At 53.0% G+C, this 25,239-nt stretch overlaps 5 protein-coding genes across 5 annotated transcripts; all 5 read left to right on the top strand.

Moving 5' to 3' along the window:
* Positions 1 to 1,987: 1,987 nt before the first annotated feature.
* Positions 1,988 to 2,158, top strand: B0T26DRAFT_623768 (uncharacterized protein; the record flags this gene model as incomplete). Its single annotated transcript, XM_060436125.1, has 1 exon — positions 1,988 to 2,158. A coding segment is annotated over one exon (171 nt), but the record flags the coding sequence as incomplete, so codon positions are not given.
* A 571-nt stretch (positions 2,159 to 2,729) lies between these two features.
* Positions 2,730 to 4,086, top strand: B0T26DRAFT_493632 (uncharacterized protein). The gene has a single exon (XM_060435336.1). The coding sequence runs from the start codon at positions 3,151 to 3,153 to the stop codon at positions 4,024 to 4,026; it is 876 nt and encodes a 291-aa protein (XP_060290122.1). The 5' UTR covers positions 2,730 to 3,150; the 3' UTR covers positions 4,027 to 4,086.
* Positions 4,087 to 5,006: 920 nt separating this feature from the next.
* B0T26DRAFT_680967 (uncharacterized protein) lies at positions 5,007 to 10,336 on the top strand (the record flags this gene model as incomplete). The annotated part of the gene is made up of 13 exons (XM_060440578.1): positions 5,007 to 5,856; positions 6,019 to 6,115; positions 6,339 to 6,437; positions 6,668 to 7,139; positions 7,291 to 7,753; positions 7,880 to 8,360; positions 8,466 to 8,729; positions 8,806 to 9,139; positions 9,241 to 9,273; positions 9,325 to 9,439; positions 9,509 to 9,670; positions 9,740 to 9,973; positions 10,320 to 10,336. The coding sequence occupies 13 exons, from the start codon at positions 5,007 to 5,009 to the stop codon at positions 10,334 to 10,336; spliced, it is 3,621 nt and encodes a 1,206-aa protein (XP_060290123.1).
* A 1,153-nt stretch (positions 10,337 to 11,489) lies between these two features.
* B0T26DRAFT_657715 (uncharacterized protein) lies at positions 11,490 to 14,138 on the top strand (the record flags this gene model as incomplete). The annotated part of the gene is made up of 4 exons (XM_060438806.1): positions 11,490 to 11,533; positions 11,639 to 11,705; positions 11,767 to 11,879; positions 11,942 to 14,138. The coding sequence occupies 4 exons, from the start codon at positions 11,490 to 11,492 to the stop codon at positions 14,136 to 14,138; spliced, it is 2,421 nt and encodes an 806-aa protein (XP_060290124.1).
* Positions 14,139 to 16,263: 2,125 nt separating this feature from the next.
* B0T26DRAFT_493705 (uncharacterized protein) lies at positions 16,264 to 16,952 on the top strand. The gene has a single exon (XM_060435337.1). The coding sequence runs from the start codon at positions 16,322 to 16,324 to the stop codon at positions 16,811 to 16,813; it is 492 nt and encodes a 163-aa protein (XP_060290125.1). The 5' UTR covers positions 16,264 to 16,321; the 3' UTR covers positions 16,814 to 16,952.
* Positions 16,953 to 25,239: the final 8,287 nt, after the last annotated feature.

The following is a 25,239-nucleotide window of genomic DNA, read 5'->3' on the forward strand; positions in this document are numbered from 1 at the left end:
CAGAGGTTCTATGGAGGGAGCGGGATTTCTAGCTAGTCTTCCATGACTCGGTCAGAGCCTCTTTAATATCCCGGTCTACAGTGTTCCATACAACAGCATTTGAGTGCTCTTTTAGCTGCATGATACACGTTACACGCTCTGCGGGGCTTAACTGGATAGAGAAGTTGTGTATAAAGTCCTTGATCGCAAGCTGGATCTCATCCTGCCCTTTCAGGCGAAGCATGGCCTCAGCCTGCTTAACCATAGCTTCAGCTTGCTTCATAGAGGCCTCAGCTTGCTTATCGAGGCTCTGGGCCAGTGCTAATACCTCTGGATTTGTATTGGCTTTCCGAACCCTCTGGTACGACGGCGCCACAGAGGGTTGGCGAGAGTTAGCATCAGTAGCTGAGCTCGTACTCAGGACCATGGCATCCTCGGTATCGCCCTCGCCCTCGCCCTCGTCGTCAGGCGTCGTAGAAGAGGGGCGAAAGGCATTACTCGCGCGGATAATGTTACGGCCATGACCAGACTGGTTGGCGTATATCGTCTCATAGTCTGACAGAGTAAACCGAGCAGTCCGAAGCCATCCAGCATTCTTATATTGCAAAAGGAAGTTATTCCAGACTTCCACAGAGCCTTCCACCATCCTCTCTTCTTCGTTATATTTCGCACCTGACTTGTTAAGAAAGGTCTTGATCGTTCGGAATCGCTTCTTCTCGTTATCGTACTTGTCCCTGATCTTCTCTGCTGACCAGTGGAAGTCCGGAAAGGATTCCTCCATTGTAACAGAGATCCTCTGGAATGCCGGCCGCGTCTCGGTGAACTTGTTGATACGGAACGCTCCAGCGATAGCCTCGTCTCGGAATAACTCGATAATCTTCGCCTGCATTTCGGTTGTGTAGATGATTTTCCTCCGCCTCGTACGCGGGGTCGACGAAGACGCGTTAGGTGTCGGCTCGGAAGTAGGGCCGTCATCGGAGGCTTGCAGGCCGTCGTCAGAGGGTAGGTCATCGGCTTGAACAACAATAGAGGCCTCAGGAGCAGGAGACTCTACTGCGGTTGCCCTGATGCGGGGTCTTCTGGGCATCTTGACGATAGGTGGGTTGCTGTCGTGGCTGTATTTTGGTCAAAAAATTGCGGGAAGACAGGGCGGAAGTCACACGGGACTATGATTAATTAGGAAAAGCCTAGTTACAGGGGGTTTCGGGGTACATTGGCTGTGTCTCCACTTTAATTATGCACATGGCTCGTATCTTTTCCCAACCGCAACGACACCGCAACGGCGAGCCGATCAGGCCCTTAGAAGTCTAGAAATTGGTCAAACGGGACACTTTGGAGGGACAGGGCCACGAGAACTTAGAAGCCTAAAAATCGGCATTCGAACGGGACACTTCGGAGGAACAGGGCTACGAGGAAAGAATACCGAGTGGTTGTAGCCGTCGCAAGGCGGCCTCATTCACATGGCTGGAAAATCGGCATTCGAATGGGGGTGCATGCTTCTGGTATATATTGAGGGGATAGTGGAAAACCTGACAGGGCTACCACGAGGAAAGAATACCAGAGGTGGTTTGTAGCCCTCGCAAGGCGGCTTCATTCCTCACATTGCTAATCCTACAGTCGTTCAAATCCGTGCCGACCGGTCAGACCCAAAGGTTACCTTTGATATTCTGCAGGGCCATCCCCGACCAGGGATTGGCCGGCGTAACACGATACCACACACAATACAGCTGCCGCAATACTACGCCAGATACTACGCACTACGCCTATAACAGCCAACGGCAACACGACACCACGCCCGCAGCCAGCGACAAGACGACGCCAGCACTACACAGCACCACGCCCACAGCGACAAGACGACACCACACAGCACAGCAGCCCACGACACGCAAGCAAGCCGCAACAGCCGCGTTCAGCCACCAGCCCAAACAGCAGCCCTCGACACGCAGACAAGCCGCTCGCACCCAGCCAGCGACAACCGCTCGCCCCCAGCCCAGACAGCAGCCCTCGAAACGCAGACAAGCCGCAGCAGCCCTCAACACCAGACAAGCCGCAGAAGCCCTCGACACCAGACAAGCCGCAGCAGCCCTTGACACCAGACAAGCCGCACCAGCCCTCGACACCAGACAAGCCGCACCAGCCCTCGACATGCAGACAAGCCGCAACAACCGCTCGCCCCAGCCAGCGACAACCGCTCGCGCCCAGACACTAGTCCACAGCACAGCAGCCAGCATAATAGCCAGTAACAGCGCGTCCAGCCACCACATAGTGCCTAGATACTACACAGCAGACACCACATAGTAGCCTAGACACGATATCTGAGCGATAACAAGTCTAATAGCCCGGGTAACACAACAGCCCGAGCAACACAACAGCCCAAGCAACACAACAGCCCGAGCAACTCAACAGCCCGAGCAACACACAGCCCAGACACGACAGCCGAGCGACAACAAGTCCGAAAAACGCCCGAGCACATAACAGCCCGCCAGACGCGAGCACGATAGCCAGCAGCCAGCACAGCAGCCAGCACAGCAGACATCACACAGCAGCCCAGACACGACAGCCCAGCGATAACAAGTCTAACTAGACGCCCGAGCACGACAACAGCCCGCTAGACGCGAGCACGATAGCCAGCAGCCCTCGCAACAGCGTGTGCCCAGCAGCCGCCGCAACACCACGCCAGACACCACCCACACAGCAGCCCACACAGCAGCCCACCACACGACGCCAGACACCACGCCCACAGCACAATAGCCGCCAGACACCACGCCCACAGCACAACAGCCGCCAGACGCGAGTACGATAGCCAGCAGCCTCGCAATACGTGTGCCCAGCAGCCGCCGCAATACCAGACAAGCCGCAGCAACGCTCCCGCCTAGCTCACACAGCAGCCCACATAACAGCCCACCACACGACGCCAGACACCACGCCCACAGCACAGCAGCCACCGCAGCAACCGCTCGCGCCCAGCCAACAGCCTACAGCAGAGCGATAACAAGTCAATAGCTCGTTACGTACCGCCCGACCGCCACCCGCCGACCACGCTACACCTACCGCCCGCACGCTGACCGCACGCCAACCGCACGCATCCCAAGACCGCCTTCCACCTCCCAGGCACCACCATCGCGGTGCTACTGACGGGTAACGGGGCGTCCTACCGTATTTACGTCCACCATGAATTCGTTCCTCGCATACGTTAACGAGCTGCTTGCCAGACCCCAAGAAAGCGCTGCCGGCCTGCTGAGCCCCAGTGCCATGCCCACGTCTCGGCGAACGTCGATGTACTCGTCCACGGATGACGCCGGCCAGCAGGACGCCAACCGCTTCGAGATTGCGCAACGGGCGCCGGCCAGCAGAGCGCCAACCGCTTCGAGATTGCGCGCAACGGGCGCCGCGTCGGCGTCGTCATGCTGGCGCGCCCGGCCTGCCTCGGCGAGGTCAACAACATGGCCATTGACTTCTCGGGCGCCGACATCCCCTGCTACGCCGTGCTCTCAGCACTCGAGTCAGCCAAACGCGTCGACCCCAGCCTCAGCCTACGATCCGACGCCGGCATCCACCGCCTTTCGCGCAAGGTCTGGGTCACGGCCAGCGAGGCCACCCTGTACGCGTGCCGTATCGTCTTTAACCCCACCATCCCCGTGTCGGCCACGCCCGAGTTCGTTACGAGCGGCGTTAGTCTCGAGTGGAAGATCCGGCTCGAGTTCGTCGTGCCTACTTACGATGCCGAGCGCGGCGAGGTTGAGAATATTGAAGAAGACGACGAGGATGTCGAGGAAGACAACAAAGAAGAAAACGACGACGTCGACGAGGACGGTGACGAGGATGAAGACGGCAGCGGCGAAGGTGGCGCCGACGACAACGGCAGTGAGAAGACAGTCTAGAGGACCCGCCATCATCGACGCCACCAAAGAAGCAATAAGCGCCGCTCGTCGCGGTTGCCAGCACCAGCGGCCCTGTCCACCCGCTGCTCGAAGAAATTTCCCGCGACGACCGCGGCGGCTCTGTCCTCGTTGCGGCCGAGAACCTGTCACGGATAATAGGTTTTGAAGGACTATGGCTAACAGTTTACCTTATTGATTTAGTGTAAAACTATAATCGCGTCGCGTGATAAGAGAGCTACAATAGGCTACTATATGCTTAATTATGGTGATAATAAATGGCAATATTGAAAGGAGTGTGCAAAATCAACGGCCCTAGCCGTAATTGAAGCTTGCTGTGAGGAAGAAAGAGGTTGCTGTAAGGAAGAAAGAGGTTGCCGTGAGGAAGAAAAAGAGGTTGCCGAGAGCGTCGCTGCGGAAATCGACGGTGGAAGAACGAGAAAGAGGAGTGCCGTAAATAAATAAGTATGTGTAATTCAAACAGAGACAGCTATTACAAACTACTCGACTGTTTGGGTCGTCTGTCCGTAAGGGATCACGGGCTCCACAGGATGCCGAGGTTGGTAATTATGAAGATAGAACAAAGGGCAAGCTCCTATCGTAGGGGTAATATAGTTAAATCGGAATACTACTCAAAGTATGTAAGTGCAGTGAATGTGTATTGCTTGCTTGAGAAACTAAGCAAGAACTATCCAAGACCGTAGTTACGGCCGTCGTATATATCTAAGGTAGGCTAATTAGGGAGTTGCTCTGTTGCTCCCAAGCTACAGAGCACCCCGCAGAGCCAACCAGACCGTTGCTCTATACCCCACCACACAGAGCAAATGCGAGTCCCTGCCCCACATGCCTGTGTTGTCATTCCTATTGGCCGGCCCTCTTTTCCGGGCAATAACTAGCTCAGAACGAGCGCGCTGCTGCTGCCTCTTTGCTTGTTAGGTTACAGCGGTTCCCAAAGGTTGCAGTGGTGCAAGAAAAGAAAATTCGGCCGCTCCGCCTTGCCCGCCGCTTCTTTTTCTTCATTGCCCCTACCCAACGCTCCGCCAGCCGTCCTGCTACTCTTCCACCCCCTTCTTCTGTCAACTACGTTACGTCGAGCCAGTTGATTACGAGCTGCCTAGGCAGCTCACCATCACAACGTCTTCCTTAACTATGAAACGGAGGATTACCCGCCAGTCGACTAAGGAGCTCGAGCCGGAGAGGGCCCCCAGCATCAGCATCTACCCAGACTCGGTACGACCCTCGACAGAGGACGACGCCGACCACGAATACGGCAGCAACCCCAACCCGAACCTTGACCCCGACTTCAGCCTCGCTCGCCATCGCAGCCACGATCTCGACCACGATCACAACCCCGAGCCCGACCCCGACCCGTCGTCTTTCTCCTTTTCGGCTGCCTCCACGTCGGGCCTGACATCGGGACTGAGCACGCCAGCCTACCTCCATAGCAACTCCCTGCCAATCTCCGGCGTGCCCCCTTGCCTACAGACGCATTCGAGCTCCTTTTCTGCCTCTGACTACGCCTCGTCGACCACGAGCTCCCCCGCTGCTGCCTCGACTGACCCGTTGCTCGACAACGACCGCGCTCCCGACTTGGTTGACTCGGCCTCAACCGTGCAGCCCCCCGACTGCGGTGGCCCCAGGAGCCTGCCCCCCCTGGTCAACTCATTCCACCGCGCCGTTATGGGAGGTGCGGCGGACATACCCCACCGGTCCTCGTCGCCGCTCAAGCGCCGAGCATTCAGCATAGAGCCCGACGGGGACCTCACCGACGCCAAGGAAGATATGAACATGATCAATACTCCAGTTCCCGTGCCCGGCGCGTCAGAGCAACCGCCACCTAACCCACAAGAACAGCAAGCTATCGAGGAAGCCAAGGGCGAGCCCGTGCCCCCACCTACCCCAGAGGCTGACGATGCTCTCCCAGCTCTAGTCGAGGCCGAATTGCCCCTCCGGACTGGTAATTACACTGCCCCCGCTGCTAGCCCCGTACCGGCGCCTGGTATGCTAACGGTAGCCATAGACATACCGCCACTTAACCAGCAGGTGAAGGCCATTGAAGCCTTGGTTAAGGCCTTCGCGGAAACGCCTGGACAGGAAGGTGACGTTGCCTACCTAGTGTCTCGGAAATGGCTCAGTTGCGCCCAATCCTTTGGTGCTCAAGGAAAGCTCGCAGGCAAGGCATCGTTAGAGGTGACATTGGGACCCGTCGACAACTTGGACATCATCCAAACCATCTTCGTCGACGCTAGCAATCAGCAGTAGGTAAAGCTAAAGCTAGCCATGGGCATAGACCACTTTGAGATGTTTCCTAAAGGCGCCTGGGACCTCTTCCTCACGTGGTATGGATGTTACGATCCTGGTTCAGGGTGCATGAGGCGCCCTGCTTCCGCCCCGGGATTGGGTGACGTGGTGGAGACGGACAGACCCCACCCCGTGTGGGTGCGGCCAACCAGGAAGCGCTCTGCCTGATTAGCTGCCAAGACCAGCAGAGCGGACGGAGCGGGCGCTCTGTGGGGCCCCTGCGCTCTGCGAGCAGAGCGCCCTGGACCCACGGAGCGCAGACACCAAGGACTCTGATTGGTCCGCCTTAGATAGATATATACGACGACCGTAGCCACGGTCTTAGATAGTTCTTGCTTGGTTCTTCAAGCAAGCAATACACATTCACTGCACTCATACACTTTGAGTGGCATTCCGATTTGACTGTATTACCCGCGCGATAGGAGCTTGCCCTTTGTTCTATCTTCATAATTACCAACCCCAGCATTCTGTGGAGCCCGTGCTCCCTTACAGACAGACGACCCTAACAGTCGAGTGGTTTGTAATAATGGACTGAGTGAGGGACAGGTCCCTATTGTGCGTACGGCGCACAATACAGCAGTCGATTCGGCCAGTCTTCCCAACATTCAATTCGAGTTCCATCCCCCGGTATTCACCATCCACCGGTTATGGGCCGCAAACAGCCCCATCCCCATAGACCAGGAAATCAAGCTCAAGAAGCCCGCCCCTCCTGGCCTTGTCCATAGCGCCACTTATGGGTTCCACAATTTCCTTAAGCAGGCAAAGCAGCTCACTGGTGTGGCTAAGGACTGCAAAGTGCGTCTCTGGAGAGTCTTGCAGATCTCGGCCACCGAGCCGTCGGCTCAACCCCTGGGCATGAAGACTCTGCCTGATTCCCCATCCTTGGGCGATACCATTCTCACTGGCCCGCCCGTACCAGCAGAGTCATGGCCCGAGATGCTTGTTGATGTCGAGACCTTCCTGAAGCTCGAGAGAGATGTGGTGCGTGGGGTTGTCGAAGCTGAGGACACGACAACCAATGCTAACTACAATGCCCGGAGCAACTTGGCCTTAGCATGTCTGACGGTTGACCATGTTCTCGTCATCGACGAGCAGATTGACCGGGACAGCTGTGTCCAATTCTGTCTTTAAGAACGGTAGCGCTAAGGATAAGCACCTGGCCACCAATAGAAGTTCGGGCACTCTGACAGCACAAGCGTCACAAGGGCGTGGCAGTGGACGCAACAGCCCAGCGTCGCAAGGTCCCCTGACGCGAGGCCGCGCACAGCAAAAGTCTGGACGTTCCATCGGCTGTGTTGGGCTTCAAAACCTTGGAAATACCTGCTACATAAACTCGGCGCTTCAGTGCGTGAAGAGCGTCGAGGAGCTCACAAGGTACTTCTTAACAGGCGAGGCTGCAAAGGAGATCAACCCAGACAACCCGCTCTTGCACAACGGTGAAGTTGCGCAGGCGTACTCGAAACTACTTTTCGAAATCTACAAGGACCCTCCACCCAACTCGATCGCGCCGCGGACTTTTAAGGGCGTGATCGGGAGATATGCCCCTTCATTCTCAGGCTACGGCCAGCAGGACTCGCAGGAGTTCCTTGGCTTCCGTCTAGACGGCCTCTAAGAGGATCTTAGCAGGGTCAAAAAGAAGCCCTATATTGAGAAGCCCGACTCAACCGATGACATGATTGGTAACCAAGAAGCCATCTGGGAGATGGCTGCCAAGGTCTGAGATATCACTAAGAAGCGAGACGACTCCGTCATTGCCGATCTCTTCACTGGCATGTACAAGTCGACTCTGGTGTGCCCCGATTGCGAAAAGGTCAGTATCACATTTGGCCCATTCAACAATCTCACCCTCCCGCTTCCGATTGCCAGCGTATGGTCGAAAAACGTCCGATACTTTCCTCTCAACGACGCTCCCGTCGACATAGTGATTGAGCTCGATAAAAATGCCAGCTCGAAGTCCTTGAAGCAATTCATCTCGGCCCGAGTGGGCGTGCCCGTCGAGCGTCTTTTTGGAGCGGAAGAATTACGAGATAAGTTCTTCAAGTTCTATGACGACTATATGTCTATATCAGAGGAGATTCAGCAAAACGACAACCCAACGATGCATGAGCTCGAGGTAGCTCCTACAAACTTCTCTGGGGTTAAACCCAAGAAGCAGAAGTACAAGTCGCTTTTATCATACACCGAGCCTGACGACCGCTCTCTGTGAGATGACCCAATGGCAGAACGCATGGTTGTCCCTCCACTCCACCGCCTCGGCTCAAAGGAGCCCGGCTTTCGTAAGAATCGCCATTCGAGATTAAAAAGTAGTAGAAAGGTGCCGCCATCACATTTCATCGTGGTGACTCCTAAAGAAGCTCGCAGCGACAACATCATTCGTCGCAAGATCCTGGAGAAGGTGGCTACTTTCACGACGTGGTCAAAATTCTCCTCTGTAGACCCCCTTGTAGAGGAGATAGAAGTAGCAGAGGCGATGGACCCAGAGATGGCCAACACAGCATCGGATGTCGACGTCATTATGAGCGATAGCGGCGATGCTAGGAAAGCGCCGGCCCCCCGGGAACCCGCGGAAAAGTAAGTAAAACATGGAGCCCCCGTCTCGTTTTCTTTTCTTCGTCTTCCTTTTTGCCCCTCGCTAACTCTCAAACAGGTATCCCCTTCCCCTAAAAAAGTTCAATAAACAGCGGCCGAAGTGGATCGACCCTGCCAAGTTTCTTAACTCACAGTTCCAGAACCTATTCGAGTTGTGTTACTATAAAGAAGAAACCAACCAACATATCATCCCGACTGGGTGGACCGCCGTCCAGGAGGACAACACATTGCCCAAGCTTAGCTCTAGAGCCCCTCGAATGGTCGCTTCGGATGTTGAGATGCGGAGTCCAGGGACTTGTAAGAGTTCAGAAGAGAGTGGTAGCGACGACAACGCCGTTACTAGAATGATTGACGAGTTTAGCGAGAAGGATTCAGACTTTCCTAAAGTGCGGGTAAGTCCCGGCGTCTTCCAGTGCCCCATTAACACCCGCCTGCATTTCGTCGAGCCCGTCAATATAGAACTCGCTCTTAGCGTCGCTTACGAAACATATAGAACATGACGTCGCGAGTCAAGGTGCAGAATCAGGTAAGCGCCCGAGGAAAGAATAAGAAGTTGAATAAGACTTACGGTAAAAAGGGAAAGAAGAGTTTCGAGAAGGAACGAGCTAGCCGCGAGCGGCAACCTATCGAAGTTGTCGAACCTGAGAATGGTTTGGAGCCCAACGGCAGGCCTCTGATCCGTCTCGGAGAAGGTATCGTAGTTGACTAGTCTGAGTCAGCTTTTAATGCTGTCTTTAGCAGCAATTCTCCAAACAATATAGCAAGCATGAAGACCTATTGCGACGTCGCCACCCTGGAAGACCCCGGTCTCGACGCCAAGCGGAAGCAACGGCAAATGCGACGCAAGCACGGCATCACCCTGGACGACTGCCTCGCCGAGTTCGAGAAAGAGGAAATACTCTCGGAGCAGGATACGTGGTATTGTCCTCGTTGCAAAGAACATAGTAGAGCTAATAAGAAATTCGACCTCTGGAAGACACCGGACATTTAAGTCGTCCATCTCAAGCGCTTCAGCTCCAGCGGATATCGCCGGGACAAGCTAGATATCCTCGTTGACTTTCCTGTGGAGAGGCTCGACCTGACGGAGCGAGTGATTGAGCAGGAAGACGGCAAGCAAGAGATATACGACTTGATCGCTGTCCATGATCACTGGGGTAGCTTGGGAGGAGGCCACTACACGGCGTTTGCCAAGAACTTCATAGATAGCGAATGGTACGAATTCAACGGTAAGTCAAATCACAGCTCTCGTCCTATGCGGGTTTCCGGCCACTAGTCAACTTACTAACTTTTTATGGACACGTCAGCGTCGAAACAAAAAGACACAGCCCGGATCGTGACCAATTCCGCATATCTGTTGTTTTATCGACGTCGGTCAGACATAGCGCTGGGCGGGGCCCGATTCCAGGGCATTGTTGAGAAGTTCAATACCCTGAATGCTGCAGATGAAGATATGCAGGATTCGGGAGAAGGTCTAAGTGGTTCAAAGAAAGGCAACAAGCAGCCCCGAATTGCAGCAGTTGCAGCAGTTGCTACCCCTCGACATGTAGAGACGGCTCCTCTGACAAAGTCGAGACAAAATCATGCTCTGATATTGTCTGTACTGCTCTTTGTCCCTACCTCCCTTCTTGTTTCCTCATATGTTTAAGGGTTATCAGGTGGGCTGTGAGGAGGGGGTTATTATTCCTTGTGTGTTTGAGAGTGCCTGTTAGGAAGGCTGGAGGGGGTTGTCGGTTTAGGGAGCTGGAGGTAGGCTGTACTTGCAGTGCACAATGTAGCTTAATTCAAGTGTCTGTCTATTCTTCGTAAAAATGAAAGAAAAGAACGCCTTATTTATCCTTTGACCAAAAGACCGTTATTAGGCAACAATGTAGGCATCAAGGCCTCTATAGGGGCCGATTATCGTTGGTGGCCTGGTTGGAGGCGAAGATCATCGTTGGTGGCCTAGTTGATGGCAAAGTTCCGTCAGGAGGGCATTATTACGTAACAGTATTGATCTTTCCCCTGCCGTCCTTGTTTTCTTGTCATGTTTCCAACTCTTTTTCTGAAATTGGCTATACTGCTCTTTCTCTCCATTGCCCTTTATGTTCCCTTGTGATGTTTCCCACTCTTCGAGAATTTAAAGATAGCTATCCGTCCCCGTAAACGGTATTGCAATTTTTTATCGCATGCGATAACTACAGCAACAAATAAGTTAGGCATCTAATGACTGGAGTCGTCGCCTTGTCTGTCCCCCCGTTAGCCCTTCCTCGCGCTTGCCTCAGCTTGCGCTTGGGCCTTGCCCGCAGTGCGGTGACGCGACACGTGCCGCCTCGCGCTAGCCCATTTGGGTTAGGCAAATCTGCGAGCCTTTTGCTGGAAGGCTCTGCGTTGCCGCCTCTGCGTCGCCGCCTCTACTACACACCTCCTGTCCTTTTTTTCACTCACCACTGCATCTCCTCCCGCTTATTAACACGACAAAGAAGCATCCTCAGAGGACACGCCTCTGGTTTTGTGCCTTCGCTAATCGCGGGCTTTATCCGAAGGGGCCATTTGTTTTTTCTAATTAGACGGCCCACCCTGCCGCTTTTTGCGGCAGCCTAATACCTACCTAGACTCGGCACCCAGAGCACCGTACTGCATTCGCGCCCAGCATTCTTTTTTTTGCCCAACCATCAGCTCCGTTTCTCCGTCCTGTTTCGCGCAACCACATTACCCCCGAATCGCTTTACACCCTCGGCTTTGCAACCCGAGGACACCGCAAGCATGGCGCCACAGGATTCATTCATCGATGAGGAGGACGAGGTCTGGTATGGAACGCCCTGCCACGTCCTATCCATCCCCCGACCAGTGCTCCCTTCGTCAAGCTTTTGTCTGCTCAGCTGCCCCTCCCGCTGACCACGAACTCTGTATAGTCCCCTCTGTACCGAGGAATTCGACTTGTCCGACAGGAACTTCCGACCATGTCCCTGCGGTTACCAGGTAAGCCGCCCAGAACTCCTCGCTTGCATGCTCGGGACCATGTGGCTGATAGCGCCCTCAGATTTGCCAGTTCTGCTTCAACAACATTAGGAACAACATGAATAGTTTGTGTCCTGCATGTCGAAGGCCGTACGACGAAAAGACAATTCAGTGGAAGGTTGTGACACAAGAAGAGTAAACTTAAACTGCCATCCCCCCGAACTCTATTGGACCCATACCCGGCTAACACATGCCAGGATTGCCGAGTTCAGAGCCAACATCCAGAAGAACCGAAAGAAGCGCGCAGCAGAACAGCGCCAGCGAGAAGTCCAAAAGCGCGAGGCCGAAAAAGAAAACCGCAAGAACCTCATTGGAGTGCGAGTCGTCCGGAAGAACCTGGTTTTTGTAACCGGGCTGACGCCGACGGTTCGCGGAGACGAGCTTCTCAGGACCCTTCGAAAGGCCGAGTTCTTCGGCCAGTACGGCAACATCCAGAAAATTTCGATTAGGAATCGGAAGGGCTCGGATGGCCTGAACCAGTCCCTCGACATATACGTCACGTTTGAGAAGAAGGAAGATGCATCCCGATGTATCCAAGCCGTCAACGGTTCACAGAACGGCGACAGAGTACTGAGAGCCCAGCTGGGGACTACTAAATATTGCTCGGTCTGGCTTCGCCATGAGCAGTGTACCAACCGACAATGCATGTTTTTGCACGAGCTGGGAGACGAGGAGGATAGTTACACGCGACTAGATTTGTCCTCGATGAATGGCATCAGCACTCAGCGCCCTCTCCCGGCGCGGTCTGCTTCGAGACAACAGACCCATCTATCTTCGGCGTGGTCTGCTTCGAGACAACAGACCCATCCATCCCCCGCACCGCATGCAGCACAGCCCATGGCTCGCACCTCGAGCAAAGATGGTTCGGACAATGGCGATAGATCGGCTCTACCGTCTTCTGCCAACTGGGCTCGCAACCCTCAGGTCCGTAGCCGGAGAAGCAGCCACGCAACTAGCGGTGCAGCCCCGAGTCCCGCGATATCGAACTCATTGCCTGTGATTGCGGAGTCGGCCCAGGAAGCTATTGAAGAAGCGCCATACGAAGAACATCAGACCCCTGCTAGACCTTCCACCGAAGTTGTTGCGGTTGCATCTGCCTCTGGGTCCCCCAAAACCAAAATCCAGAAAGCGAAACGTATCCCACAAGACGCGCTGGCTTCATTGCTTAAGTCACTTAACAGCTGTACACTCAATTGGCCCACTGCAGACTCCGACGTCTCATTTCCGCCTCTTTTCGATGTGAGGGGTGGGGCAAAACGCAGAGCCATGCGCAACAACGAGAAGCTCAGCGTCACGGATGACCCGGAGCAATCCGTTGAAGCGAGAGACCCTTCCAAGGGAGAACCCGAAAGCAGCGGTAGTCTCGCTCTTGGCGGCGAACCCGAGGACTGCGAGCACGTCCGCGAGACGCATGGCTTTGTTTTGCGTAAGACCGCTCAACCTCCTATCCAGCGCTCACCCGCCGATGGACTATTCGGGCCGCCCCTTGGTTCTGCCATTGGGTCTACTTTTAGCCAGTCAACGACCAATTTGGGCTCGATTTGGAGTCGGGCCATGACGCCTCAGCAAACCGCGCAGCCAGCATTCATTCGTCCCCAAGGCAACTTTGTCGGTTACCTTTCCCCAAGCGCCTCTTTGCAGGCGAGTCTCTTCCAGGGCCAGGGCCACAACCGACAAGGTTCCCGTTTCAGCTTTGTAAACGACGGCAGGGACGCGACGTCGTCGATCTCGGTTAGGCTTGTAGCAAATCCCTGGATTATGGCACAGCAGTTCTCAATGATGCCATCGTCCTTCCACAACCAACCCGGCAACCAGTATTACGCATCATCCATATGGGGACCGCCCCCCGGGCTCAAGTCGACAGGCACCCCCCCTAGCATGTTCGGACAACATGGTTTTAACTCGACCTTTGGGGGCGTGTCCAAGGATTCCAACGAGATTCTTCATCTCCTAAACCGGGGGCGAAGTACAGGCAACCAGGTCCACGATGCGGGCAAGCGTGAGTATATGTTTCCTTCGTTTTCTCAACAGTACCCACCCTCTACCTCCTCCACCCCTGCTCCTGCCTCAAGCCACTCGGCATCGCTCTACGGGCCACAGCTTAGAGCCTTGCAACACTTTGGTTCAAAGCAGAAGAAGGGAAAGAAGTACAGACACGCTAACACATCCTCCGCCGGGGGGAGTATCCTAGTTGATCTTACAGACCCGAGCATCTTGCAGGTGAGACTGCAGTCTCAGCAGCAACAACATCTGCAGGCACAGGCTCAGGCTCAGAGCGGTGCCGGACTCGGACAAGTTCTGTTCAGTGGCCAGTTGCAAGGTGGGTACAACAATCCTGGCATGATGTACAACAGCAATGTCGGACCCTACCAACGAGGATGGGGAATGCCTTGAACACACACCCAACACACAATACTCTTCATCACATAGATTTCTAATTCCCCCCTTATTGTCTGTTTTATTGGTTTTTCTCTTTCCTTTTCTTAGGGCGCGTTTGTCGCTTCCAATGGGGGAGCCGCCTTGCCTTAGCGTCGTTTGCTTTTTGAAAAGAACGCGAGAGAGGCGTGGGCCAGAAACGCTCTCGGGGCCAGCCGTTCTTGCGACCTCGCTTCTATTTACCTGGCACATCTTGGGGACCTTGCATCATTGGGGTATCGGTCACGTCAGGCAAGCTCTCATTGTCTCCCTTTCAGATTTCCCTTCATGTACGTTCACGTCGGCCCCAGGGTCTTTACCGTCTGGGTTAGGGGCTTCCGTATCCCAAATATAGCATTTTACGCTGTCTAAGACGGTTTATTTCCCATCTTGCGGAAAACGATAATAGTAGACTCTGACGTGACTCGAATCTTCTTATATATAACGGCGTTGATTGTTTCTCGACTGGCTTCTCCCCTACCAAGTGGTCTCTATCCTGACCTGGCGTTTGAAGGCACACCCCCTAACCTCGTTTCCCATCACCTCATGACACGCCGTTTTACCTTCGATGTGTAAGAGAAGGCAGGTACGCCTGATCAAGGTGGTCACAATAGGAGCAACAAGCAGGGCGAGCAATGACTGGTATTGGCGTAAGACTTCAACCTGGCCTGAGCTAAAGAGGTGTGCGAAGGCCATGGTCTATATACACGTGAAAGGGGTTACGAGTCATCCTTGCGTAGCCAGGGTGGTAGTGGCGATAGTGCGTGGCCCTGTTAGCGGTGGCGAGGGTGGCCCTGGTGGCGGTGGCCATGGTGGTTACGAGGGTGGTTTCCTTACAGATGCTTGGGGGACTAACGGATAATGTACATGACGACGACCCTCTTGTCTGTTCTTATTCCCTTGTATCTGGCGTAGATGACCTCTTCTCTATTGCATCTGCCAACGGTGGCTCGATTTCTCGACCAGAGGTCGTTGGAGTCAATAGACCCCAAACAGGCTAACTCAGTACTAGTGCCGCCGTGGCCAGTGTATCGTTGTGTAAGAGAAGGCAGGTACGCCTGATCAAGGTGGTCACAATGGGAGCAACAAGCAGGGCGAGCAATGACTGGTATTAGCGTAAGACTTCAACCTGGCCTGAGCTAAAGAGGTATGCGAAGGCCATGGTCTATATACACGTGAAAGGGGTTACGAGTCATCCTTGCGTAGCCAGGGTGGTAATGGCGATAGTGCGTGACCCTGGTAGCGGTGGCGATGGTGGCGAGGGTGGCCTTGGTAGCGGTGGCCATGGTGGCTACGAGGGTGGTTTCCTTACACGTTGGTCCTGAGCAAGAGGCACAATTAAAAAAGGAGTCAGCTTCGGGGCTGCAAAGTCAATCTTGTCAGGAATGGCAGGCGGTTGGCACCATTCTTCCACTGACCTCTATTGGACTCGCAAGCTGACGCAATGTCGTGACGTCAAAGTCGGCCAGATCAGCATCGTCGGGTCCTGAGCAGACAACTGGAAAAGGGGTTCAGGGCCAGGTGACACCGGCGCCATTCTTCACCACCATTGGACTCACAAGCAATGTCGATGCGTCAGAGTCAGCCAGATTAGTATCGTCAAGTCCTAAGTAGACAACTGGAAAAGGGGTTTCAGGGCTGTAAAGTCGTCAGGAATGATAGGGTTAGCACCATTCTTCCACTGACCTCTCGCAAGCTGACGCAATGTCGATGGCTCAAAGTCGGCCAGATCAGTATTGTCGAGTCCTGAGCAGACGATTGAAAAAGGGCTTCAGGGCTGAAGTCAATTTTGTCAGGAATGACAGGGTTGGCGCCATTCTTCACCACCATTAGACTCGCAAGCAATGTCGAGCGTCAAAGTCTGCCATGGCTGGACATACTAAGATTCACTTGCCAGCCGGGAGGCACCAAACCCAAGGCGGTGAGCAGTCTGCCTAGCCCTGGTATATGCTGCTGCCCCACAGGGCTAGGTCACTTTCTAGGGTTAGCCGAGAAGATTGGCCCGAGCGGGTGCAGGCCATTGCGGCGGGGTGGTGTGGGGGGTGAGCAGCCAAAGAGTAGTGTGGTGGGGTGAGCAGCTAGAGATTAGAAGACGGCGGTGTCTCGGTTACAAAGACAAGGGCGGCAGGGAGAGAGAGCAGTACAGCCAATACTAGATCAAGATGCTAAAGAGTTGGAAATATCACAAGAAAACAAGGATGACAGGGAGAAAGAACAGTACAGCTTACCTCCGGCTCCCTAAACGACAACTCCTCACAGCCTACCCAACAGGCACCCTCGAATATACAAGGAAACAAAGGCGGCCGAAGAGTTGGAAACATCACAAGGAAAAAGGGCGGCCGAAGAGTTGGAACATCACAAGGAAACAAGGGCGGCCGAAGAGTTGGAAACATCACAAGGAAACAAGGCAGGCCGAAGAGTTGGAAATCACAAGAAAACAAGCGGCAGGAGAAAGAACAGTACAGCCTACCTCTGGATCCCTAAACGACAACCCCTCACAGCCTACCCAACAGGCACCCTCAAATATACAAGGAAATAAGAAGGGAAGCAAGGAGAAAGAATGGTATAACCAATACCAGAGCAAGATTTCGAAGAGTTGGAAACATTATAAGGATAAGAGCGGCAGGGAGAAAGAGGAGTATAGCCAATACTAGATTAAGATACCGAAGAGTTGGAAACATTATAAGAAAACCAAGACGAGAAAAAAAAGACAGCAGGGAGATCAGTACAGCCTACCTAACAGGCACCCTCGAATATACAAGGAAACAAGAAGGGCGACAGAGGATTTGCAGCCTACTTCGCGGCCTACTTGGCCACCTATTTTGCCACCACAATAGCAGTATAGAGATTACAAGTTTTTGCCAAGTGGCACAAAGTCGTGCTGCAGTACACAAGGTTTGCTGAACGAGTCTTTTGCTACGTGGTACTTGCCAAGTAGCACAAGTTGTTTGCTGAACATAAGGTTTATTGAATAGAAGTTTTGCTGACAAGTACAAAGTTTGCTGCTGGTATCCGCTGTGGACTTTTTGCCTTTCTGGCTTCTACGTCCCTGATCCCCGCCGTGGCAACCTTAAACCCCCTGCTTGTAGACATATGCTGTTTGCGGTCGGCACCCGCCCTTGGCTGTACACTTCTCAAATCTTTCTCCGCGCCTCGACTGCCTGATTCAGAAGTTGTTTGCTGAGTATTCGCTACCAGCACCCGCTGTGGACTGTTCGCTGCCGGCACCCCCTAGGCACCTTTCTGGCTTCCTCCGCTAAGGCAAGCGCGAGCCCCAAGCACACAAGCTGTTTGCCGTCGGCACGGTCCTGGCTGTGGACTTTTTGCCACATCACTTGCCCCCGCAGGCAAGCCCGAACCCCTGTAGTACACAAGGTGGTACCCGCTCCGGCTATGGACTCGGTACAAGTTGTTTGCTGAGTAAAGTTTTTGCTCAAGTTATTTGTTGCTGGCACCGCTGACTTTTGCCTTTCTGGCTTCTACGTCACTAATCTCCGCAGGCAAGCGCGAAGCCTAAGTACACAAGTGTGGCAGACAACTACACAGTACCATGGCAATGGCAGACAACCGTGTTGCACCTTTCATGAAAAAAAGTGTTCTTGAGCTTTCCAATAACGGCGTTAACGTGGAGGTTGTCGCTGATAGAGACATTGAGCTCAGCGAGCTTCTTGTAGATAAATCGAAGTCTAGTCAAGAAGGCCTGTACAGAAGTAAACGACGTCCGATCGATCTTTATGTATTCCATCACAAAGTCAGTTGTTGCCTCCTGCGTAAGTCGGGTATTACAAACCACTCGACTGTCAGGGTCGTCTGTCTGTAAGGGAGCACGGGCTCCAGAGAATGCTGGGGTTGGTAATTATGAAGATAGGACAAAGGGCAAGCTCCTATCGCACGGGTAATATAGTCAAATCGGAATGCCAGTCAAAGTGTATGAGTGCAGTGAATATGTATTGCTTGCTTGAAGAACCAAACAAGAACTATCTAAGACCGTGGACACGATCGTCGTATATATCTATCTACGTAACCAATAACAGTGGTTCCGTTGTCCCGTGGTCCCGCGTCCGGGTCACCGCCCGGCCGGACCTGTCCCGCGCCCCCGAGCTCCAGAGCTCGGAATCCTGGAACGCTCCTGATTAGCTCGCGCCAAAAGTGCATGCCCCACCTTTGTGCATAACCACAGGGAATCCACAGGGATTCGTGACATCGGGGTATGACACGGCGAATCAGGTCATACAGGACCTTCGGGTTCTTTTCTCTAGGGTTCTATTTCTGTGCCTCGAGCTTCTCTTAAACTACCGCCGTAAGGGTCTGAAAGATAACTGCCTTGACGAAAGCTCGCTCGGTGCGCCACTAATTCACCTTTTCTTTATAGGCATTGAGAGCTGTTTGGTCAGCTCTCTCGGGGGCAATTAGTACCTTGACCTCTTCCTCAATGTAGTGCTCGAGCCCTTGTACTTCAAGAACACTAAGGAGGGAGTTGTTCTATTGAGAGAGGTTCTTCTCACGTTGAAGGACGACAGCTTCAATTTTGAGACTATCGCGTACGTCGGAAGACTTCATTGTAGTTGAATAGATTGACTGGATTGACTGGTTATAGGGAGACAGAAAGACTTCGCGTTGTCGATGGACTTCAATACTTGCTGAAGTCCTGATTCTTACGATCGGAAAATGCCGTCAGAAGCTGAATTGACGATCGGAATGCCGTCAATTGATGAATCCTGGCGATCGGAAATGCCGTCAGGGTAGAAAGAAAGACAATCAGAAAATGCCGGCAAAATGGTCCGCAGTTGCTCAACTACGGCCTTGAAAATGCGGTGCAGGACAAGTCTGCCTTGCGCGCGCGTTTTGCAGAAAATAAGATCAGGTCGCTGAAATTGACTAAACCTTTTAGGCGATCTCGAATGTATAAGAAAGCGAGCTGCAAATGGCCCCAGCAAAAGCAGAAAGAGAGGGCTTCATAACCTGTTGTGGGTGGACAAAATGTGTGCATTGGCAAGCTAATTCGTGGAAGAAATCTCCCCACTAAATGTGTGGGCAAAATCCCTAGGGTGGGGCTAATGCCCACGTGCCCCGTCATATGCAAGGTAGCTCCGCCACAAAGTGCATCTCTAAAATTTGCACCCGTGCACGGACCGACCACTCTGGCTATATAACAAGCTGGCACCCTCCCGCTTTTCCTCTTCCCTTTTTTTCTCTTCTTCTTCGTACGTACCTTGGTTAAGGGCAGGGAGCTCAAGAATCCCCTGCTCTATAGTGAAGAGCCTGCATTGCATACCGCGACGCGCCCTGCTATCAATTGTCCTTCGGGGCCGTTGTGACCGGAATTTTTGATAACCCACCCAAACTCCTTCATTCTTTTTCGCTGTGATCGCCGCTTTAGTGGCGCCATGGAGAAGAAGTGTCAGAAGCACTTTTTCAGCTTGGTTGACCACACCACTTGGTGTTCTGGCACTGCGTGCCAGAACCCCCTTCTTTCTGACAAGAAGCTTCCTGTTTGTGTCGCAGATCTCTGCGACGTATTGCGCATGTTGTCTGCTTGCCTGTTAGCGACGGGCATTGTCCCTAGGCGAGAGGTTCGTGTCAGATCCATACTGCTTCCGTGGCCTGCGGTTGCATCTCGCTAGACAAATCAGTAGGTTGTCACGGCCGGCTTGGAATGAGGGCGGAACTCCTCTATTGGGCGCTATAGACGAAGATTCTAAACTAAAGGAAAAAGGGAAAAGAAGCTCAAAAGCCTCCCCTCGCGAGATTCTTCCAGGGCGTCTCAAGGTGGGGCTCTGGCTGGTCGGGTGGATCCACCCAACTGGCGTCTGATTAGTCAGAGCGTCTGGGAGGCCTGGAGGACCAGGCCCTCACATAGGTCGCGTTTGGGAACGGTTAGACAAATAGTGTAGCGGGGAGGGGGGGGGTTTCGAGATGCCGTCGTTCCACGACGAGAAGGAAGGCACAGTTTGTCCACTTTCTGCCTCTCGAGGTCAGGTCATGTATTTTGGCACGAAGAGGCAATCGAGACGCATGAGAGATTGCTGCCATGTGTGCACAAAGTCTTTATACAGCAAGATCGGGCGGGCCCCGTCACAGACGCGACTCCTTTGCCTCGCGGCGGCGCTAGGGAAGTCGCTCCTCCCCGCAGCAGCTACAAGCTTGGCAGTGCGAGCACTGCTGACCGCAACAGGCGGAGAAGCAAATAACTTTGTGCGGATTTCCGTTTGCCCATGGCACAACTTTTCTCAGCAAGTACTTTACTTAGTAAAGTACTACCCAGCAAAAACGTATGTGCTACTCAGCTTGTGACAAGCAATCGAGGCGGAGGGAGATGTACTCCGCAAAACTTGTGTACTTTTCAGCGAACAATTTGTACTGCTCAGTAAAAAGAAGTATCTACAACTTCGCTTGCCTTAGCGGGGATCAGTGATATAGAAGCCAAAGGTCCACAGCCAACCAGCAGCGAACAACTTTATGTCTACAGGACAGGGCAGAGAGGCTACTTGCCTTGGCCCCTGAAGAACGAGAAGCCAAAGGTTCACTGCCAAGAGCGGTGCGGCAGCGAACAACTTGTACTACTCAGTAAAAAACTTGTAACTTTTCAGCAAAAATCTTGTTTACACTCAGCAAACAACGTGTGATAAGCAGTCAAGGCGGAGCAAGATTTAAAAAGTCGATAGCTAAGAGGGGTGCGGCAGCAAACACAGCAAGATTTCAAAAGTCGATAGCCAAGAGGGGTGTGTTACGATCCCGGTTCAAAGGTGCAGAGGGCGTTGTCCCGCCCGCTGCAGATTGGCTGGAGCGGCATTCAGGGCAGGGCTCTCGGCAGGAAGGATGCGGCCAATCAGGAAGTGCTCTGTGCAGTTAGTTGCCAAGACCTGGGAGAGCGCACGGAGCAGGGCGATTAGTGGGGCCCATGGCGATCTGTTAGCAGATCGCCCCGGGGCCCACAGAGCGCAGAGAAGGGACCTTGAATGGTTGCTCATAGTTCTATATAGGAGCTGGCAGAACGCGCTCTCTCTGGGAAAACGGTTCTGCAGCCATCAATGCATCTGGTTAGGCATACATTGGTTGTGTATTGAAAGCCTGTCTTTCGCAATCTGTGCACGATACTCCTTGTCTCCTGTCATCTCCTACCCGCCGTCTAGACCCCCACAATCCTAAGATGGGCCTAGCTCCGTAGACCTGTTGTCTAGATTGTAACAGGGTGCGGCAGCGAACACAGCAAGATTTAAAAAGTCAACAGCCAAGAGGGGTGCAACAGCGAACACCTTTACGTCTGCAGGACAGAGCAGAGGGGCTCGCGCTTACCTTGGCCCCGGGGAACGTAGAAGCCAAAGGTCACTGCCAAGAGCGGTGCGGCAGTGAACAACTTTACTCTTCTCAGCAAGTGTCTACAGGGCAGGAGGGCTTGCCTATCAGCACCCCCATGAAACACGGGCAGATAGCGTTAGGTTCCAAGCCAATTCATTACCTTTCTCCTTCCTGCACCCTCGCATAGGTTATGACGCCCTTTTGCTTCCGCAATTGATGTGTCGTCTGGAATTGACCCACTTTTCATGGAATTGGACAGGCCCTGGTTGACATGCCTTTGAGCTTCCTTCATTCTTTGTTATTTCTTTCATTCTTGACTCGGAATGTCTTCATTTTATTCGGAATGCCCTCTTTCGGGCTGATTACAACGCCTCCCTTGCCTTCTCTCTAGGAGTATAATGAAGCGTTCTTTTCTGTACTTTTAGACCTATTGAGCAGACAATTCAATGCGCTGTCAACTTCGATCGCGTGCAACATGATGCTATTTGCAACTCTTGTATATCATTCTAATCGCCGTTGAACGCGCTCTGCAACGCATCCATTTTCATTACGAAAATGGGCATTGCGCGTAGGCTGCACTCCCTACAACACAGGCACGTCGGCCGACCGGCCCCGCCTAAGAAAAAGTGCCCCGCTACGACAATCAACGGCCCTGAACGACGGCTCACGACCACTTCGTCGACAGCCCGTCTGCCCGAAAAATAACATCACAGACGACCTCTTCCTATCAGAAATAGCACTTAGAAGTCATCAGAATATCTATCAATACGAGAGAACTTATCTCGAATATCCCCCGGCTTAAGGGATCGGAGAATATTATCGTCTGGAAGTAACAACTCGTCTATGCGCTCACCGCATTACGCCTTGACAGGTACGTCAAGACCTCAGTCGAAGAGCCTGCCACGCCGCTCAATGCTGAGCAAATTTTCTACCTTGAAGAGATCTTCCTGCGCATCTCTCATAGACTTCATCAACCGAGCCAACTACCTGCGTGAAGAGATCGAGAAGGGAGGCATCACCATAGACGACACGCAGGCACTGTACTACCTTCTCAACGGACTTTGCAATACATATAGCGACAACGTGCAAGGGAGAGCTCAGATAGCACCTGGCACAGATTCCGAAGAAGCCTGAACATGATAAGACTTCCAACGAGAAAGGAAAAGGCAACAAGACCAACAAGCACAGAGAGAAAGAGACTTGCTTGATATGTAATAAAGAGATCGGAAAAGGCTACAAGCACTACGAATGCGGTAAACACATCCCTCCGAATGGAACAACATGCTACTGTTGCAACCTAGATTTGGCTCCAAATAGCTGGAAATGGAAGAAGAAGCTTGTGACGGCGTTTAGCAACACCCACTACCGCTGCACCACACCTTCCAAAAGGATGCCAGAATTACAAGCCGTCAGGCTGCAATTCTATAGTGGGTTATAGTATGGTCACGCATCCGTAGGGCCTCAGCGCCTACCGCCGTGCCGTGACAAAGCTCTGAAGAAAACAGCTACCGTAGCTACCTTTGAGTATGGAGGCAACAATCTCACACAACCTCCTGCTAACACAGAGCCCTGCTAACACAGAGCCGTCAAGTCTTCTGTTCGAATACGACGGCCTGAACTACGTCGCTACCGCAGATCACGTCGAGCAGGATTTTTCCTAGAGCCCTCGTCGTTACTGATGTTTTTTGACTAAATCCAACAGGCTCTTAAGGGTTACAAAAGACTCGGTCCTCTTCGACACAGCCGCTTCGCGCGCCTCCTTCAACAATACCAAACGGTTTTCCGAGCTTCATCGTCTCATAAGACCGTGGTATTATAGTAGTGTAACTGGCGACTACAAATCGGCATACTACAGTGGGACTTTTCAACTTAACCTGATCTAACCCGACGGCACACCAAAGAACGTTCACTCTGGCCAAGCATATTATACGCCCGATACACCCTGCAACCTAGTCAATATCAACTCAATGAGAGAGACAGGCATCATCTAGGAGATGGATCGGAAAGAACTCGTGGATACCAAGAGCAGGAAGTTGCTAGTAAGACTCGGTTTTGGGGTAGGAGGCAAGGGACGGAAAATAAACCCGGGGAAGTGAACTGTAATCCAGGCGGAACAAGTTGCAGCGAGACTCAATCACTTATGCCAAAAGTCAAAATGACACTGGACGGCCTGGAGCCCACAGAGCGATCATGGGACCAGTGGACAAAGGCCAAGTGCAAGGGAACATGGAGCCGCCAAAAAGCATCCGGGGCGGTTCCATTCCCATTATTCCTTGCAAAGTCATACCCGACCTACCCTCGACGATCACACCGATTCATGCAATTCTCGCTCCGATCAACTATTTCACAATGCACCGCCGCCTCCTACACGCTCACTACAATGTTGTCGCACGCGCCTGTCACCAAGCAGGAATCGACCTCGAAGACCAAGGATCACACTTCTGCGAACCCTGCATGCTCGGTAAAGCAACAGACACGATTTCCAATGTCTCACCAGTCGTGTGCAGAGCCCCACTCGACTATGTGAGGCTCGACTTGATAACTCACGAAGATCCGGGGCATTTGGTAGAAGGCGACCGACCGAACCGAATCGTGTCTGGTTCAGTTGCTTGCCTGTGTTGAAGTACGTGTTGTGTTAAGTCTGATGTTTGCCTGTTGACGACGTGTTGCCTGTGTTGCCTGTTGACGTGTCCGGTCCGTTACTTAGTATGAGATATGTTTGCCTATTGATAAAGTGTCTGACGTGTTTATCTATAGCAGAACCTGTAGCAATGTGTTGAGCTGGAGTTGTGGGTATGGCAGATCTATTAGCTATTAACGTGTCTGGTCCGTTGTTGGCATGGGATATGTCCTATTGACAAAGTGTCTGACGTGTCTTATAGCAGAACCTGGTTGCTTAGCAGACGTGTGAGCCGTATAGTTACTTGCCGTGTTGCCTATAAAAGTACGTATTGCGTCAAGTGTCTGGCGTGTTACAAGTCTGACGTTGCCTATAGCAGAACCCGAAAGTGTCTGGTCTAGTTGCTTGCCTGTATTGCCTGTAGCAGACCTGGTCTTAGCAACGTGTTGAGCTGGAGTTGTGGGTATGGCAGATGTGTTGCTTGTTGACGACGTGTTGCCTGTGTTGCCTGTTGAAGTGTCCGGTCCGTTGCTTGCCTGTGTTGAAGTACATGTTGTGTTAAGTCTGACGTTTGCCTGTTGATCGACGTGTTTGCCTGTGTTGCCTGTTGACGTGTCTGGTGTAGTTGCTTGCCTGTGTTACCTGTTGAAGTGCCCTTGCTGGGACTGTACTATAGCTCGAGACGACAGACAACTTGCTCGCTGGGGACTGCACCATAGCTGGGGACTGCACCACTGGGGACAACTGCTGGCGCAGACACGGTTGGAAGGGCGTGGACTTAGGAAAAAGCACTCAACACAAGGTGAAAAACTAATACGGCAGAGGCAAGATATGGCTAGCCAGCAGATTTTGGGAATACCGGTAAGGAGAGACTGGGAATACCGGGAACGGAGAGACTCTGGGAATATTGTCATGGAAAACAAGGCCTTGTGTGAACAACTGCTATGGAAACAGGGCCTTGTGTGAACAGCTGCTATGGAAACAGGGCCGTGTGTGAACAACTGTCAAGGTAGAAGCGGCCTTTGAAGTCTCGGCTAAGTCAACCGCTGCGTTTCCTCATCTGCCCAGCCAAGTCAACCGCTGCGTTTCCTCATCTGCCCGGCCAAGTCAACCGCTGCGTTTCCGCGGCCAAGACCGTTGCGTTTCCTTCTTTATTCGCTC

The sequence above is a fragment of the Lasiosphaeria miniovina genome (genome assembly GCF_030549165.1).
Source record: "Lasiosphaeria miniovina strain SMH2392-1A chromosome Unknown B0T26scaffold_8, whole genome shotgun sequence".
Classification (NCBI taxonomy): domain Eukaryota; kingdom Fungi; phylum Ascomycota; class Sordariomycetes; order Sordariales; family Lasiosphaeriaceae; genus Lasiosphaeria; species Lasiosphaeria miniovina.